General features: G+C 41.0%; 1 protein-coding gene across 1 annotated transcript; it reads left to right on the forward strand.

Moving 5' to 3' along the window:
• Nucleotides 1–1,895: 1,895 nt before the first annotated feature.
• Nucleotides 1,896–17,037, forward strand: rdh10a (retinol dehydrogenase 10a). Its single transcript, XM_012857372.3, has 6 exons — nucleotides 1,896–2,593; nucleotides 3,311–3,546; nucleotides 12,907–13,005; nucleotides 14,070–14,215; nucleotides 15,290–15,421; nucleotides 15,513–17,037. The coding sequence occupies exons 1-6, from the start codon at nucleotides 2,305–2,307 to the stop codon at nucleotides 15,634–15,636; spliced, it is 1,026 nt and encodes a 341-aa protein (XP_012712826.2). The 5' UTR covers nucleotides 1,896–2,304; the 3' UTR covers nucleotides 15,637–17,037.
• Nucleotides 17,038–18,180: the final 1,143 nt, after the last annotated feature.

Consider the following 18,180-nt stretch of genomic DNA (forward strand, 5'->3'; position numbering starts at 1 on the left):
CATATTTCAACTACATGTTTTAACTTTTTATGAAGTCAAATAATTATTATACAAATAATATAATACAGGGGTTCCCATAATTTTCAGCTTCTGACCCATATAACAGTATAAGACTTGTGACCCAGACTGTCGATTGGGTGTCATAGCATTACAAAAATCCTGGCCAAAAAGGGGTAAAATAAAATTAAAATAAAACAGCAACAAAAAAAGATATCCTTTTCGAATAATTGGATTTCAGAAGATTATCTCAAAACCAACTACTTTTTGATTCTCAACCCCAAGTGGGTTTTGGGAACCTGACTTTGGGAACCACTGATATAACATATACTAAATGTTAGCGTGATCAAGAGCCAAATGGTTATAGAATTCTCCAAATACTACCAACATTAACTACTACTATGCTTATTACTTTTTTTATTAAATTAAGCCAGCGCATGTTCAAAAGCTGCCACGTTTAACGCCGCTGTAGTGCCCGAGTTAAGCCAGCAGAGGGCGAAAACACCTAACTTTGTAGCTAAAGGTCCATCCCTGGGAGTCTGACGCTCTGTCACTGCTCTTGTGCGAATGACAATCACAGCAATAGGACATTGTATAACGTAATATAAAAATAATAGGTCTATACTGAATTCTACACCTTGCAAGGGCTTTGCAATTTCCTATTACTGGCCGGAGCATCTCTACAACTATGCACATCTCAAATTATTAGTCAGAACTACTGCTCAGTTAGAGTTTAACCATAATTCAATCCAGTATTTCATTCTGACTATACAATGGTATATTTTATTATCCCTTCCTGCCAGAAAGTCATATGTCAATTCATGTGCAAATTGAAATTTAGGCAATAGCTAAGGGAAGTCAGAATAACTGATCCCATAATAATTGATCAACGACTGGCTGTTGAGTAAGCAGCCCTGTTAACTTTTCTATAGACAACTGCAGGGTGCATGCAGCTTTCAATTGTTGGCAATCGGTTAGTCCCGCCCCCTACAAAGAGGCTAGACATCTGATTGGTTGGCGGAGGTTGCACAACATCGACATGATGTAAGGTGATGTAAGGTGTCCCCGTTATGCATTCGGCGGGAATGTCCCTTTAATTACCCCCTATGTAATTAAATAAATGTTTAATTAAGGTTTCAGGATTGTGGTTGATTAAAATGATGTGTGCCAAGTAAAGCAATTTCACCCTGGAGATAGTCAAGACTGGAACTTGTTTAATATCTCATGAAAATCTGGACAATGATATGGTCTTTTTGTGTGTGGATCTGCCTACTATGAGTAACACCACACTAGATTTTAAGTTTTCCAAAGACCATCATGCTGTCGAGATGTTTTACAACACCTTTAGAGCAGGAGCTCTCCTTTTGTTGTGTCACAAAGCGGGGTGTGCAGCAGAGCCCTCATGAAGACGGTTCTGACCAATCCCAACCCCAAAATCCACAATGGCTGCGTTTAAAACAATTATTTACAGTAATATATTAAATGTGTGGAAGTTTCTGTCTCCCAAACTTTCGCTATTTGGATATACTTACTTTCCACACCATATTTTTTAGTACCACTGAAGACAGGACAAATATACCCCCTTTTGGTCCTTGTGCCAAAGCCTGAGAGCTATTTCTCAGACTGGAATCAAAACCACTATAGTTAAAATAAAGAATAAAACAAAGCTAAAACATAAACAGGTCTGCTGTAGGTAGTCCTTATTGGGTGCCACCTACTTGACTTTTACGAAGAAGAATAATTTCCTTTTAAGTGTTAGGGGGGGGGGGGGGGGGGGTCCAAACAGAACAGCAACAGATTATTGTAAAGACATTTGCCTTACATCACCTACTGAGTGTAGTGTAGGGAGCTGGCACTACAGTCTGTCAGGCGCCCACTCCTATTGGGTCTGGCGTTGGATGGGTGGACTGAATAAATAGCGAGTGAGATGCGGATCTGAATGACATGAGATGTGGAGCCGCAGCAGCAGCAGCAGCAGCAGAGAGGGTAGGAGACGCAATCCATAGTAGCTGCTCGACAGTCACCACTGATCAACGCTCAACAGGCGACCGGACTCTGAGCTGAACTCTCTTTTTCTCTCTTATAATCCGAGCTCTTTGCGTGCGCTCCTCCACCACTTTCCTGTCTCAGCGCTCTGATCCAAGTTGTCTTGGTGAAACCCTACCCCTCTGCTGCTAACAGGTTGAAAAAAAAAAATACAACAACAAAAAAAAACAAAAAACAAGGAGCTACATTATTATTATTTTTTATTTATTTATCTTTTTTTTCGTGGCGCGTCTTAATATTGTCGCTCGTCTGAAATCCAAGATGATGATGATGATCGTCGCGGAGTTCTTCGTGGTCATCCTGAAGGTGCTCTGGGCGTTTGTGACAGCCGGGGCCAGATGGGTCGTGCGACCCAAGGAGAAGAGCGTGGTGGGACAGGTGTGCGTGATCACCGGGGCTGGGAGCGGCCTCGGGCGGCTGTTCGCCAAGGAGTTCGCCCGGCGGCGAGCGATCCTGGTCCTGTGGGACATAAACAGCCAGAGCAACGAGGAAACGGCGGAGATGGTGCGGCAGATATACCGCGAAACGGAGACTCCCATCGCCGAAGACGGTAAGTCAATAACATATATATATATATATATATATATATATATATATATATATATATATATATATATATATATATATATATATATATATATATATCGGACGATTTTTTCTTTGATTGGCTCTGACAATTGGTTACAGTGCAAAGAGGCAGGTTTTGGTTTGAAATCAATGTTGGAGTTTCAAGTTATATTTGAACGGAAGCTCGAAGTAGCCAGAGATACAATGATCATACCTCCAGCGATTGGAGTCAGATAATTGTTCCCCCCTGACCAACTCCAATCAGTTTCCAGTGGGTGGAATGCTCAGAATAAGAGATTTTGTTGAACTCACGCTAATCATTTTTTTAAAGTGTAATACAAATCTGAATAAAAAAAAAAAGGTTAGGGATACGCACTTTGACGCATGGATGGCGATAATCTCGTCTTTCATTCATTCGTCCGTTGGATTTAAAACCACTTCTATAAATAAATAAAAAAAACTGCAGCCCTTGTTTTCTTTTATTTATTTTTTTACGTTATAGGCCTTTGTGGAAAAAAAAAAATAGTGTCAGCCAGGAAAAGCCTGACAGTAAAACCCGAGCTGAAACGTGATTTCTTGTGAGCATTTTCATAAAACAGGTCGCACGTGACAACATATTTGTCCTTATGCGTTCACATAATTGACTTTATCCTTCCTGCTCAACCTCAATTCACCCCTTTTCCTCCTTTCCGACGTGCAGGACCCGTTGGAGGAGTGGAGGAGGTCCCCGCGTTTAAGCCCCAGGTCTACACCTATGTGTGTGACGTGGGCAAGCGTGAGAGTGTGTATTCCACAGCGGAGAAGGTGCGGCGGGAGGTGGGAGAGGTGGACATACTGATCAACAACGCCGGCGTGGTCTCAGGCCACCACCTTCTGGAGTGCCCCGACGAGCTGATCGAGCGCACCATGGTGGTCAATTGTCACGCACACTTCTGGGTGAGCTTCTCACAGAACATGGTTTATTTTGTCTGTTTGGGGGTCTTACCGTGTGATAAACCGTATAAATCTGTAGCAGTTTCATCAGCAATGTGATAATGTGATAATGTGATGCCAGTCCCCCCCCCTCCACCCCAGTTGTGATTCCCTTGCCTAATCTCTTACTCCACCCCATGATCTTGCAGCGAAAAAAAAAAAATCAAAGCAATCTTTCTAAATTCCTTGCTGACTGAGAAAGTCAAAGTATGTGGCCATAAATAGACATCCTTCATGTTTACTTTGCAGCTAAACGTCTGCCACTGGAAAGTCACAAGGTTGTTCTTTGATGAAACTTTCCCTGTACTCGCTGCTGATTCCTGTGATATGGAAGCCCTTCCTTTATCCTCGTGTGATGGAAGCGAGGCTCCGCATAAGCCTCAGATCGGTTCAGCACATTTTGTTGGCAGGTGATGATTTGATGGGGATCTGTATCAGATCTTCTTTTGGCCCCGCTCCCGGGGGGCCTTCCTCTGCCTTCTCATCTCCAAAGGAACATTTTGTGCACTTAAATGTGTTCCTCTTCAGTTAAACATGAGCTGCAGTGTAGTTCAGAAACAGAATATGATGGGGGCATATGGAGAGACAAAAGTGCCACTTTGTAATCGGTGAATAAAATCATTATTACTTCGTCAGAATTAAAAATGTGTATAAAAACATACTAAAGAATAATAATTTATTAGACACATACGTAAATAACTATATCATAAGAAATAAGGGTGAAAAAAATCAACAATTCTTTGTTGTAGATTTTTGCTTTCTTTTTAAATTATCTAATGATACATCGAAGTAATAGTTTAAGGATTTATTCATTAGATTATAGGGACTATTAAACATATGGCACGCTAGTCAATGGGTGGGTCTAAATGTGTTACAGTGGTGATTGGTCTCAGACTTACTTGCCGTTCAGGGTAACCAATCAGATGTTGCGATTTATTTGATGAGCGACAAAGACAATTGAAATTATTTTGTGGGGCTCAGCCCCACAGGAACTACAAAATAAGTAAATCCATACTGACATTTTTATTTTTAGCGTTATTATTATTTATTATTATATGATGAATTGACTTTTTTATATACTGCTGTCCAAATTTAATTATTAAATTATGGATTAAGTTAAACAACTCTTGAATATATTTTTTTATTTAATGCATATTTTTCCAATAAAATTGTGGCCAAATTCTATGTTTAATTGAATTGTGGCATATATGACCCTCCGTAGATACAGCCTCACACTGTGATAAGAAATTTCATGTGAGAGGAGCCTTTCAGAAAAAAAGTAGATGGATTGGGCTCTGTAATGAAAATTAATTTAATCACTGAGCTGCAGCAGCCACTTCTGTTTCACAGCTGTCGTCCTTGTTCATAACTAGTTGCCTTTTTATTTATTTATTTTATCTGATAGTCCCCCCCCCCCTCCATTTCTCTGTAGAGTGACGTCTCTCTCACTTGGTAGTAGCACCGTCATAGTATTTGTCCCATTATTTAGGAAAGGCAGGGATCGTACTTTTCTGTGGCTGCAGGTTGTTTTTATATCAAAACAATTTCTCAGGGACGCCATGAAACCACAGTGAGTTGAAGTTCCCTAATTGAGCATGAAAATCTCTTGTGTTGTCAGACAGGTTGTGTGTTTCCTCCCTAATGGTCGCTCTATTCATGCGCCTCGCTGCTGGCTCTCCTCGTTTTCTTTTACATCCACGATTTGAAGTCAGGATCCAGCGGTTGGGTGGCAGATTTGGGGATTCCTAATGGAGAGCTGTGTTTGTGTATCTCTAGTATTCTATGGAGAGTGTGGTTTCTTTAGAGGTGGGGTGGAGATGAGGGAGAGAAGAGGGAGGAGGAGAGGGGGCAGATGAAAGAACGATTTAATGAATGGCGACAGGCAGAATGGAGGATGTGGTTCATTAACGACACAAGCTAGATGAATAGAGCTTAGACTAACAGAGACCTGACCACTATCCTCTCACAAACACTGTTGCTCACTGCATGCAGGTGGTAGCTTTTTGTTCTATATTTTTGTTTTTTTTCCCCCCCGTCTAATGTGTTGTTGGATGGGTTAACTTTTCCCTTTATGACTCATCAGACAGACTTTAGTTTAGGTTTTGGGAAAAATGTATTGTCGTGATTTAAAATGTCATTCCCAAGAGTGTCTGCACCAAAGGGACATCAGCTCAAAACAGCATTAAAACACAAACATCTCATAAAACATAAAGGTTCATTGAAATTTAAGCAATAAAGGCAATATAGTCAGCTGATACCTTAAGTATAATCCGATCTTCAACTAAATTATAAGTCAAAACACCTGCATCTTGATGCTTGAGCATAAAAAATGTTTGTTTAAGCAAAGTCATTGATATTTGTTACTTCAGATTCAGCTGTTTGTTTAAACACTGGACTGTTACTCAGATTAAATGAAACGTGCAACTGAGTACGGTGACCTGAAGGTGTACAAAATGTGCATTGATAATTGTGCATCAAAACAGTGACATGTCTACAAAATGGGAAAAACCTGTACAATTTACACCAGGGATGTAAACAATGTATAGTTTGTTGGCAGCAGTTATAAAGCTGACCATACAATGCTAGAATACAATATACAGTTATAGGTCAGAGTTTTAACGCATACATACAAATTACTTCCAAACAACTAGACAGACATAAATGAAGCAGCTTTGTATTAGATTCCAAAGAAAATCTGAAGATGAAACTGCTTTTGAAAAGATTAAGATAAAATGCTGTCACTTTAAGTGAGACTTAAAGGAAAAGAAAGGAATTATGAATCAAGACTCCTCAACATAATATTTTTTTTTCCAATCCATGAAGAGCAGTGACAAAAAATTAAAAGACTGTGATATTAAGTCAGAGAAAAACTGTTGAAAAAGTTTTGATATTTTTAGTATCAAGACATGGTTGGAGGTGTGAATCCATCAGCATACATGGAAATTAGCATGGAAAAATCAAGGCTCTTCATAAATAAATTCAAGTGGCCCCAGAAGTGATCCCTGTGGTACACCCCTAGTCACATAGAAAAGGTTAGAAAAGATGTCTTTAGGTTTCCCAAAGAGTTTGTTTTGAACTACAAAACAAACTGTTCTGATGCCCTGTTCTGTTTACAAAGAAAGAGATAAGTAGGTTCATCAAAAATTTCAATATCTGTGTTTGAATATCCATCTAGAGATTTTGCACTCATATGTTTCATAGTCCTGAGATTAAAACAGGGATCAGAGTTGGTCCAAATCAGATTTGGCAAGTAAGACATTAATGAAAACTGCTAAATTGTAATGGCGAGGAATCATCTGATCAGTGCTTCTCAAATTGAAACATTAGTTTCATTTTGTGAATAAAGACACATTTTAAAGACTTTCAAGACTGGGTGGCCATTACCCCCCCCCCCCCCACCCCCCACTCCCAGCCACCATGGGAAGGCACTACTCATTATTACCAAGAGAGGGTTATCTTGATGTGTTGGTATAGTCTTCTGTTTTTCTTCCAAAACAGTTCAAACAGCTTGTCGAACACAAAAGAAAAAGAGGGTTAAAAACAAAGCTTTCCCCACATTTAATTAGCATAATTGGACGAGAGAGAAGTTAAGAGAAGTCCACTGGAACAACAGTTTCTGATCTGCACAAGTTTTCGTTTGTTGGACACTGTATCGGGAATGAGGCAATGACTGAGATTGGAGCAGGAAACGGATGGTAATCGTAGCATGGTTGTCTGCCAAAGCAGCCGAACCCAGACCACATACTCCATCTCTCCTCCTTCCAGGGGCCTCTCCAACTCCTCCCAACCTGATTTCAAGGCACTGGGTGCAGCTGGAACGGAGTCACAGAGGCCAGCTCCGTTCATCTGGCTCTGCCACACACACAAACTATGATTCAGTCCCTTTCTTCTATCAAGGTCTTTCTTTTTTTTTAATGAATTTGTCTGATGCTTTCATTAGTCCAATGCTTTCATTAGCCCAGCTGAACATTTGTGATGTTTACTGTTTGCTTCTGAGTCATTTTTGGCACATGGGATGCACAGTCAGTTTGCGAAAGACACCAGAGTTGTTTGTGTTCGAAGATTCCCAGTTATCTAGTGGAACGAGATGAAAGGAAATCAGCGTCAGCATCTTGAGCTGGTTATCCAAAAGGTGGTTTTGGGAAATGTAAACACTCGTTCCCCCTTCCCCACATGTGGAGATCCCACTTCCCCTGTGCAACGGCATGACATGGCGGGAAACGAACCCGGTGCCATCCCATGCACAGGCTAGGCGAGAGGGTAATGGTAAGCTGCTGCTGACCCACTTTATCTGACAATTGGTTTCTTGTCTGCGGATCAGCTTGACAAGATGCCAGGCGACAGGAGCCAAGTTCCGCAGGCAGCATTCCTTCTGTAGACAGAGAAAGGAGGCAGCCAGGCAGAAGGGTCCTACTTGACTAGTTTTATAAGGGCCCGTCCCTGGCCTTGAGCACCTGTACGCCTCCACGAGGCTACTTATCACTCCCCCCCCCCCTTTCCATGTACCTGTTCATGCCCCATCAATCGTTCTTTTTAATTAAATGTCCGATGATGCTAGAAGATGCACACAGGCCAAAACGTCAACCAAGCGAGAACCAAGAGATTTGTCTTATTTATTCATTTTGTAAATTTAATTATAGTTCAATCAAATAAAACAAAAAAGGAATCGCTGAGGTAATACTCATATAGAAGGCATATTAAAATGTTATATATTGAATAGCGCGGTGTTTCTGTTAAAACACTTGGTTTGAAAGCACAGTGAAGAACAAATAAAATACACAATCTAGAAATTACAGTTTTCAAACTTTTTGACTGTAAACCAATCAAAAACAGTCTTAGCCCTGTTGGTTGACGTCATCATAATCATTTCCTTTATTTTATCCTGTTTGCGCCATTAAAATCACAGCTTCTCTTTTGCAATGGTCGCCAGCCCAAGTTAGCAGCAATACAGTTCAACTACAAAAACAGAAAACATTAGTGAATTACATTAAAAAAAACAACAACACTTGAAACACTTGCATACATTTAGACTAGACCCGTTTTCACCAGGCCTTTGGATTTATTTGCAGGAACTAAGTGATGCAGAATAAATTCAGCTTCAAAATTGTTCCAGCATTCAAAGCCAAAAACCCCAAAACTTTCTTTCCCAGTTTAGTTCGCTGCCTTAAAAGCATAATTTCAAATGTCCTTTGAATAAAAATAGTGGTTCCCTTGTATCCATATAAAAATATAGAACTAAAAAGACACTTGAAGGTGCATGCATAGAAAGTGGGGTAGAGCAAATAATAAGTAAGAAAATCCCAGGAGTAAATCTAAAAGCCTCATAACATACATTATCACGAGCATTCAAAGATAGTTAGCCATTGCATTCACTTCCAGTTTAGTTTCCCCATAGTTGGTGACATGCAAAATGGTTCAATCTACCAGCAAGCAAGAGTAATAAAGTAAATTTAAAACACCTTATATGTAACAGAGCTATTTTTGCATACTGTCAAAGACATGTTGGATATACTCAAACAGCTTTGATGGAGTAGGTGCAGAGCAATAAATTACAGTGTCACCAAAAGAGAAATGCAAGGGTTAGTAAGGAATGCTCTGGCCTACTTTATTTATACAAAGAAAACAATGAGGGTCCGAGATCTGAACCTTGTGGAACCTTTTTTTTTGGACCTTCAATAATTCTGCAGTAGACCTCTCAATCTGAATCACATGCAAGGTAATTTGTAAACCATCCAATGTTTTGTTTAATAAAAATAATGTTTGTAAGGAATTCAATTAAAGCTAAACACCAAATAAAAAACGTAGAAAGACAGCAGTGCTTTCTTTTTGTTATCTCCTTTATGACCTTCTGGCAGCAGCAGTTATTCTATGATTGCATGACTGAACTTTGGGAAGTTTGCTTTAGCGGAAAAACAAACCTCCCTTAAAGGTGAGTAAAAATGGTGCGCAACTGGCCTTGTGTTTCAGCCAAGCCATCGTGCAGCTATGTGCTGGAGACGCAGAGTTTTTCAAGGGATCCCGAGTGTTGTACTCATAAATGTTCATTCTCTGTAGATGCATTGGTTCCTGGTTGTACAGCCACTTGCATGGTGGGGATTCAAGTAACTGTAGCAGATGCTGGCTACTTAGCCTTGTCCCTCCAACAGAAACAGCCTTCATCAATCATTCCTGATGAGAACCAAAATCCACTCAGCCCGTTCCTCGTTCTGAAGTGATATCAGTCAGGCTCTGGTGCTCAGAAGGGTTTTCACTCCCTCTCCTTCGTTCTCTCGTCCAGGGAGAAGTCAACCTAATTAAACGGCCATCTGGTCCGACGCAAACGCCAACATTTTGTTCATATTCCTGTTGGTCAAGCGCTAGCACTAATGCAGCCTGACACCCCAGCTGCAACAAGCTTTGTGTGGCTTAAATGCTCCAGGGGGGGGGCACCCACCAATTAGGCGGGGGGTGCAGCGGGCAGGGCACCCCCACTTGGACCAAGGAGGCCCGGCTGTGTCAGCGGGTAATTTAGCGGAACAAGGGAGCGCTGAGGCCCAATTACGGCAGCTCTGATGTAAGACACGAGACTCCGGTCGCCTTCACACATTTTGTGTCTGGGAGGTCAGCGGGGGTCATACCCACATGCCAGAGCTGCCATGAGATGCAAGACACCCCCGGCAGGGCGGAGGAGAGACGGGACGGTCGGTCACGCTCAGGCCCATCCCCGGCATTGGGGTAACGAACTTTCCTTTATCGGTTCCAGGTAATGAGTCCACTCAGCAGATCTGTCCAACTGAAATCTGCAAACTGGCTCGAGCCGTAACGCGCCGTGCCAGATCAAGTCATTCCCTGCTGTCAAAACGTTGCTCTGGGAGTGGGAAATTTTTAGGCTGGAGTCAGGTATGGGCATAACTTGAAGTAATTCTTCATCTGCACGCAACTCTCTCCCTCTGCTGCCATTCTGGCTTATAGAGTCCTCTCTCAGCGCTTGCCCAGGGCCCCTGCGTTCTCTTAGTTACCTCTCTTTGGGCCCCATCATTTGATGAGTTTGAATACTGCACCGGCCTTAAAATTTATGTCCTGGAAAACTGCAGATGTCTGGATCCGTTTCAGATCAGTTATACCTGACTGAAAAATATAAACTCAAACAATGAGGTCATTTTTGTTTCTTACAACAGCCTCTCTGTTTAGGTTTAACCTCGCTAAACAAGCAGAAAGGCATCTACAACACATAAGTTAATCTCTGGGTGCAGTTTTAATGAGTTTATTTTTTTTTTTTCGCCCCCCCTCCCTGCTCTAGTGCTTCCAGGGTTGTACTACCTGGTACCATGCTCACGCTGGCTCTGTTCTCCCCTTCTGTAAATGTTTATGAAGGAGTATGGATCATTTCTCTGGCAAGGCGTTCAGATCATAAAACTGTTGCCTTTCATTTATTTCCTCACAGATTATTTTTAAAAAAACAAAAAAACCAAGTAATTTAAGCGTAGTACAATTTCCCAAAATTGCAAGTATCGTAAGAGATCCAGATCTGGATAAGTATGGGGAAAGAAAACAGAATGAAAACAGTTGTTTTTGTTTTAAGATTTTACAAGCTGTCCTATTCTCTACATATTGCCCTCTTCTTTTCTGACTTTGTTCCTTTCTTCATCATTTCCAGCCTTTTTACCAATCATTCTACCATTCCTTATCCCCCTTTTACTCTAATCCTTCTTTCATATGTTCTTCTTTTATTTCCTACTTCAATCATCCCTCCATTCAATAGTTGATTCCTTCGTCTTTTTGTTCCTTCCTTCCTTGACACATCGTTTCTTATCTTCCTTCCCTCAATCCTCCTGTCCTTCAATCATTTGGTTCCTCTTCCCTTTCTTGCTTACCCGAATCATTCTTTCGTTTAACCCTTCCTTCCTCTTCTTCACACTCCTTTTTTTCAGGTTCTTTATTTAAAGCCCAGCCTCTGTGTAAAGATTAAGAGTAAAGCCAAAGTCGATGAAAACTTCAGCAACATTTGAAGGTTCAGGAGCATACTTTATTGACAGACCAACGCGTTTCGCGTTTTGTGGCCTTCTTCAGGGTCGTTCTGAGTAAAGCCAAAGTAAAATGTTCTATTCCTAGAATAAAAAGGACCCCCAAAAAAACCCGGAAAGCTGGAAGTTTGTCCGTCAATTGTGCAAGAACCCTCCCTCTAATTATTATTATTATTATTATTATTATTATTATTATTATTATTATTATTATTATTATTATTATTATTTATCATTTTCTTTTATATATGAAGATACACTGTATATAATTGATGCACCTTTTCCTACTTTTGGCACCTTCTTCTGACTATTGACTGACTATAGAGCCGATGTGACAAGTGAATTTCTTCAATGTGAGATCAATAAAGCCTATCTTATCTTATCTTATCTTATCTTATCTTATCTCTATATTTACCATTACGTTATCGGCAGCAAATGTCTGTTTTATAGCTGTTAAGAATTGAAAGTCGAGCCACCAAGATGCCTGTGTTTTTTTATTTTATCACCTCAGTAACTTTCTTTAAGCCCTTCGGGTTACATTAATTCTTCAGTGTGGCAGCACATATTTCACCTGAATTACTAGCTGAGCGGCCAACAGAAGGGCTTCTGGTTCCTCACAGACCTCCTCGTGGGAGAGTGATTGGTCAGTTCCTATCACTGTCATTATGTGTCACACATGCTGATTGGCTCACGCTGTGTGCAGAGGAGCTCTAAAGTCAGGAGCAGACAGACAGAGTCCCCCCCCCCGTCGGACTCTAACCCTCACCGGACCAGCCTGTGGAACTAGTCCGCCTCTCACGTGGCGTTGCGGTTTTAAAAACCCTTTCATCCCTGAGCTGGACTGGCTCATCTGAGGACGTCGAGGCCGTGAAGGTAGAAGAAAGGCCGAACTGAGCCGCTACAGGTGCCGAGTGAGTGGAGGCCTGCGACTGGTGTTGTCACCAAGTCTTTAGTGCAAGGCTCAACGAAAGGCACCAGATCTGTGTGGGAAAAGAAGAGACTTTGCCGCAGCACTTCCATCACTCCCTCTAAAAACATCCTCCTTCTCTTTTACATCGGACTCATGAAGAATAAACTTTTTTTTTTTATCTTTAAATGTTGTACCTCCCCCCTCCTCCCTCTGTTATGAATTCTCATTCTGACACTTCTTTCTGCATCACCATGGAGAAGCACGAGAAACTGAGAGGGGGAAAGGGGGTGGGGGGTGGGGTGGGGGTGGGGGTGGGGCAGAGAGGATCAAAGAGCGCTGGCACAGACGAACTTCACAAGTGAACTAACCTTCCTCTTTTTTTTCCCCCTCCTTGCCCTTCTGTCCTTCCCCCAGACCACCAAGGCGTTTCTCCCCAAGATGCTGGAGCTGAATCACGGTCACATTGTGACTGTTGCCAGCTCCCTCGGTTTATTCAGCACAGCTGGAGTTGAGGTTAGTATCATACACAGAGACACACACACATCCAAGTCGTTCCCACCATCCGCATGCAGGGTTTTTGTCCCCGGCCGTACGGCGTGCCAGCTAGCACGCTGGGAGCGAGGAGGTTAGGCCCCCTTTCTCTGGTTGTTCCCCCACCCGTTAAATTAAGCAACACAGATGAGCATTTGGGAGTCTCGTATAGATTCCTCTATCTGCAGCAGCGGGGGCGTGGGGGGCCCCCAGTGGGCTCTGGCCCCGGGGCCAGAATGAGCTGACAGCTCCCCGAGGGACAGAGACATCTTCATCACCGCTTTGTGGAAAACTTGCTCCTCATTCAATATTCAGCTCGCAACTGTTTCCAATTGCCATGGTTTTCCTTCCTATAGTTTTTTTTTTTATTCTTTTGCATGATAAAATATTTAAGGGGGGGGGGGGTTATTTATCTCTATACCCCGAGAGAGCAAAACAGAACCCCCCTGAATGTTCAGTTTAAAAAAAATTGTTTTCTTGTTTATTCCAGTAGAAGAACATTTAAGTTTCAAATTCAAATTCAAAATTCAAAATTTTCCCCTCTAAGGCTGTATGAACGATTATTTACCTGTAATAAAGAAGTCATAGATTAACATTAAAGTTTTATTTACCCCTTCTGGTTAGCTATCAAATGACGTGATTTCCGACGTGCACATTATTTTTCGGGAGTCTATGACCGTAAAGAAGGTTTCCTGTGTTTATTGTCACGCACATGTGTTTGCCCTAGCCTTTTTTTTTAAATTTATTTAGTCAGTTTTTTTTTTAACGTTATTTCCACAGCGAACCACATCAAAAACCTTCCTGCCCAGCGGAGCAGCATACTAATGCGCTCGAGAAGAATGCTAATGAAACCATAGAAAAGCGGTCAGGCTCCCTCAGGTTTTCTTTGTGGCCGTATCATTACCAGCTAGGAGAAACCCCCTGAGTCCATCGGGGGCATGTTTGATAATGTTCTCTGGTCCCTGGGTGCGGGTCGGGGTTCTGCTTTTTCCTTTTTTTTTTTTTTTTTTTTGGTAACTGGTCAAATCTGCTCTCTTTCGCATCAGGATTACTGTGCCAGCAAGTTCGGGGCCATCGGGTTTCACGAGTCCCTGAGCCACGAGATTAAAGCCTCGGAGAAGGACGGCATCAACATGACCCTGGTGTGCCCTTACCTGGTCAACACGGGAATGTTTAAAGGTTGCAGGATAAGGTGAGCCACGACACAAACCTGCGAGTGTAAAAGCGTTTTTTTTCCCTTCTTCTTCTTCTAGCACCTGGGATGAGCTTTCTATTTTATAAAAAACTGCTTTCAGAGCGACATTTGAACTTCAAAGCAGATGTCGCTGGTTTGTTGGTAGAATTACGGTACAGTGATTTTGGTCTCATAAGTCAACACTTTGTATAAACATGGAGGGCTGCTTTTTGTTTCCCGGGGGGGGGAAAAAACCTCAAGTCCAGGTGCACCTGGTCTACACCCCCACCACCGCCTCCCCCCCCCACTAACTGCTGCTCTTACGGTCTTCACTCCGTTTGATGGTTATTGTCTGCAGGTGGCTTCACTGTCAACCAATCAGTTGACAGTAATAACAGTAATAAGAACTAATGAGTGGAGCCTCATTAAAAGTAACAATCATGCATAGACTTAATGAGGGCCTTTAACGTGCACAAAAATACTTTTTAGACGCATTACCATCTGACTCTGACTGGCGTTTCATGTCATGCACCAACCTGAAGTACAGTAGCATAGTATTTTGAAATGGAAGGAAAGCGTAGTTTTAGATTCAGCACCCCCGTTAAGCTAATAACGCTAAATTAAATCCAGCGCAAAACATCATCCAAAAATGGAAAGATTGTGGCACAGCTGCAAAAACCTACCAAGAAATAGCCATATGAAAAATTGCCTGCCTGAAAAAGGAGAACATTAATTACAAAATCACCACATGGCAGCTCTGGGGATGCTGCATTGATCCACAGCTCAGATGGGAGAACACCATGAAAACCACAGTGGTGGCACCATCATGCTTGTCTTCATCAGGGACAGGAAAGCTGGTCCGCAATTAAATGTTATAACGACCTTAATAAAGCCAAGACCCAAGTCCAGTTGGCAATCTGATGCTAACAGCACGATCAGTTTGTCAGGTTCTAGTTGTAACTTGACCAAATCTGAAAAACGTTTAAGGTTGTTTTAACACTTTTTCAAAACGCTGTACATGATTTAAATCACAACTGGATTCAATACATTTAAGTAATAACAAAAAAAATGACTGCTCCTTGTTTAAACCAGGAAGGAGATTGAGCCTTTTCTGCCTCCCCTGTCGCCGGAGTTCTGTGTGAAGCAAGCCATGAGGGCCATCCTTACGGATCAGCCAATGGTCTGCACGCCTCGCATCATCTACATGGTTAACTTTATGAAAAGGTAAGATACCCTCTCTATGCTCCATTAGCTCTCGGTAAAAGGCCAATAGAGATTGTTTGCCTTTAATCCTTTCTCTGTCTCGTCTCCGCAGCATCCTGCCCTTTGAGGCCATCGTGTGCATGTACCGGTTCCTCGGTGCTGACAAATGCATGTACCCTTTCCTAGCCCAGAGGAAGGAATTGATGAACAACAACGAAGCAAAGAATGGGATCTAGGGGGCAGTGTTTACAACCGGGGGCATTTATACCTGCAAACACATGGAAACAACCACTGAAGACGAAAGATGGTGGAGGGTGAAAAGAAGAAAAAAAAAAGACTGAATCTAGACTGGTGCACTTGCATTGAGCAAATGCAAAAATTTACCATATTGTTCCTCTGGAACAAAAAAAGCTGCGTACTACACAAAGGATTTATTTGAGTTTTTTTTTTCTTTCCCATAGAAATCAACATCTATATACCATCACTAGTTTTGAAATCATACAAATGAAAAAAAGGTATCCAGTAATTAACTATTTACATAATGTAGTCACCAGCCTTATCTAGTGTCATTGTGGAAATATACAGTATGTTACTGTAAAAAAAACAGTAATCTTTTTTTTTTTCACTTATTTTATTTTTGTAGACATGCACTGTAATTTCTAATTTTTATAATGTAAATTCAGATTTGCTCCCCCCCCCCCACACACACACACACTGCCAGTGATTTTTGTGTAGATTTAATACAATGTTTCCAGCTAGTCACCATTTTTTTTTTTTTGCAGAGGCTCTTTTTCACTCCAGTTTACACAGCTATGATTTACGCTGGTGTGTGCCATTTTAAAAACAAAGCTAGGGAAGCATTCCATAAATTTACTACCATCCCGCCCCCCTAAGTAAGTAATTTTAGAGACATGTAGCATAGTTTGACTTTTTAAATGCATTCCAAATGGGACTCAGTGGCCAAGTTATTGATGACCTTTCTGGAGTTTCTTATATCATGAGAGTCAGTCATTGCTGTTCTGATAAATCCCCTTTAAAGAAGGTGAACCAGAAAATTCCTGTCCTGGGGTAAATTAGCATGCGACTGATAGCAGAATGTATCATTTGAAGAGAAGTGAAGAGAACAGGCCTTTATATGTATTTTTTTTCTCCATTTGTGTCCATTTTTTAAGTGCTGTTCATATTGTAAATTTTTATTTTGAACAATATTGGTTAAAATAAATAAATAAATAACTCCAGCTGAAAAAAAAAGTGTAAAAAAAATGTATAAATTGCCTCTGACGTTGTTCTAAACAGTTAAAATGAAACGTACGTTTAAATGTTGTTAACCTTCGCCCAGATGAGTGTTCCCGCCACATTTGATGTATGAATATTTTATATACTTTATATATTTTTTTAGTTTTGAATGTTAAATACAATACATTCCAATAGGCATCATTCCCTCAGTCACAGCGATGAGCCTAAATTCTCTACCTCTTAATTTTTGCTTTTTTATTTTGTTTGACAGTATAACATAAGCCTCTTTTTGTAATATTCTAAAAAAAAAAAAAAAAAAGAAGCTCCATAGCTGAGCAAATGTGGTTCCAATGTTTAGTGTCTCTACCTAACTTAAATTAATAAAGTGATTTAGATTATTATCTGTGTGTTGTGTTGCTTGTGTGGAGACATCTTGGGGAAAACGCAGACCTCAGCCTGATTTTTCATTCTTGCCTCCTAGTGTGACTAGTCAACGCAGCGCTGAAACGCAACAGTTACTCAGCAGATAAGACGTCTGCGATACCACCGTTGGCCATTCTGTGACTAGCAGGAGAGAGTGACAAGAAAATGGATCTTCTAAATGACTGAAACTGCTTTGTAGCAGTCTTCATTGTCAGGATGACACCCTCCCAGCCCTTTTCTTCTATCTGCAACTACTCTTTTCACTGGTATCAGTGTCACTGTCCTCCCACATTGTACCACCCACTGAGTCAGACAGTATTTAGTTATGGGTGTTGGCTTAAGAAGGTTATAACTGCAGTCATTCCAAAAAATTAAGTACGCCCATCTTTTTTTTTTACTCTAAGCCTTTACATATAAGGCTTAGAGCAGCCATCAGAGAGTATGTTCACCCTACGGCCATAAAGGGGCAGAGAGATATTAGACACTTGGGAAGAATATTTAGCGCGCCTTATAATCCGGCGCAATTTATGGTCCGAAAAATACAGTACCTATGGAGTTGGCATTGTTTTATGAATTTTTCAAAACATAAAACAATTTTTCTCAGTTTTCAAAACAGGTGCTTTCACAGAGGTGCTCACATATGTTGATGATTATTTTATATATTTGTTTATCCAACAAACAACATTTCATTACTTACAATAATAAATAACTATTTAAAATAATCCCCTAAGGTGCAAAAAGTGTAAAACAGTTCTTTGCATGCATTTTTAAGTAATAAAAAGTCACAGAGGGCAGATTTTGTTGATCTTTAGACATTATGCAATTACAGAAACAAATTTAAACCTAAAACCTCACTATATCCTCATAGTGAATATCTTACAGTTAAAGAAGAGCACACTTTCTTTTATCACAGACATACAGTGCCTTTCAAAAGTGTTCAACCCAGAATTAAAATGGATTGTTTGACAAATTGCACCATTTCATTTACAGAACATGCCCACAACTTTGAAGAAGCATTATGCCACTGGGAGTGGCAAGCTTGCCCATTCCTTAAGACTAAGCTGCTCCAGATCCTTCCTGTTGGATGGTTTCACTTGTGAAGTCACAGATTCTCCACTACG

Source organism: Fundulus heteroclitus, chromosome 21, assembly GCF_011125445.2.
Source record: "Fundulus heteroclitus isolate FHET01 chromosome 21, MU-UCD_Fhet_4.1, whole genome shotgun sequence".
NCBI lineage: Eukaryota > Metazoa > Chordata > Actinopteri > Cyprinodontiformes > Fundulidae > Fundulus > Fundulus heteroclitus.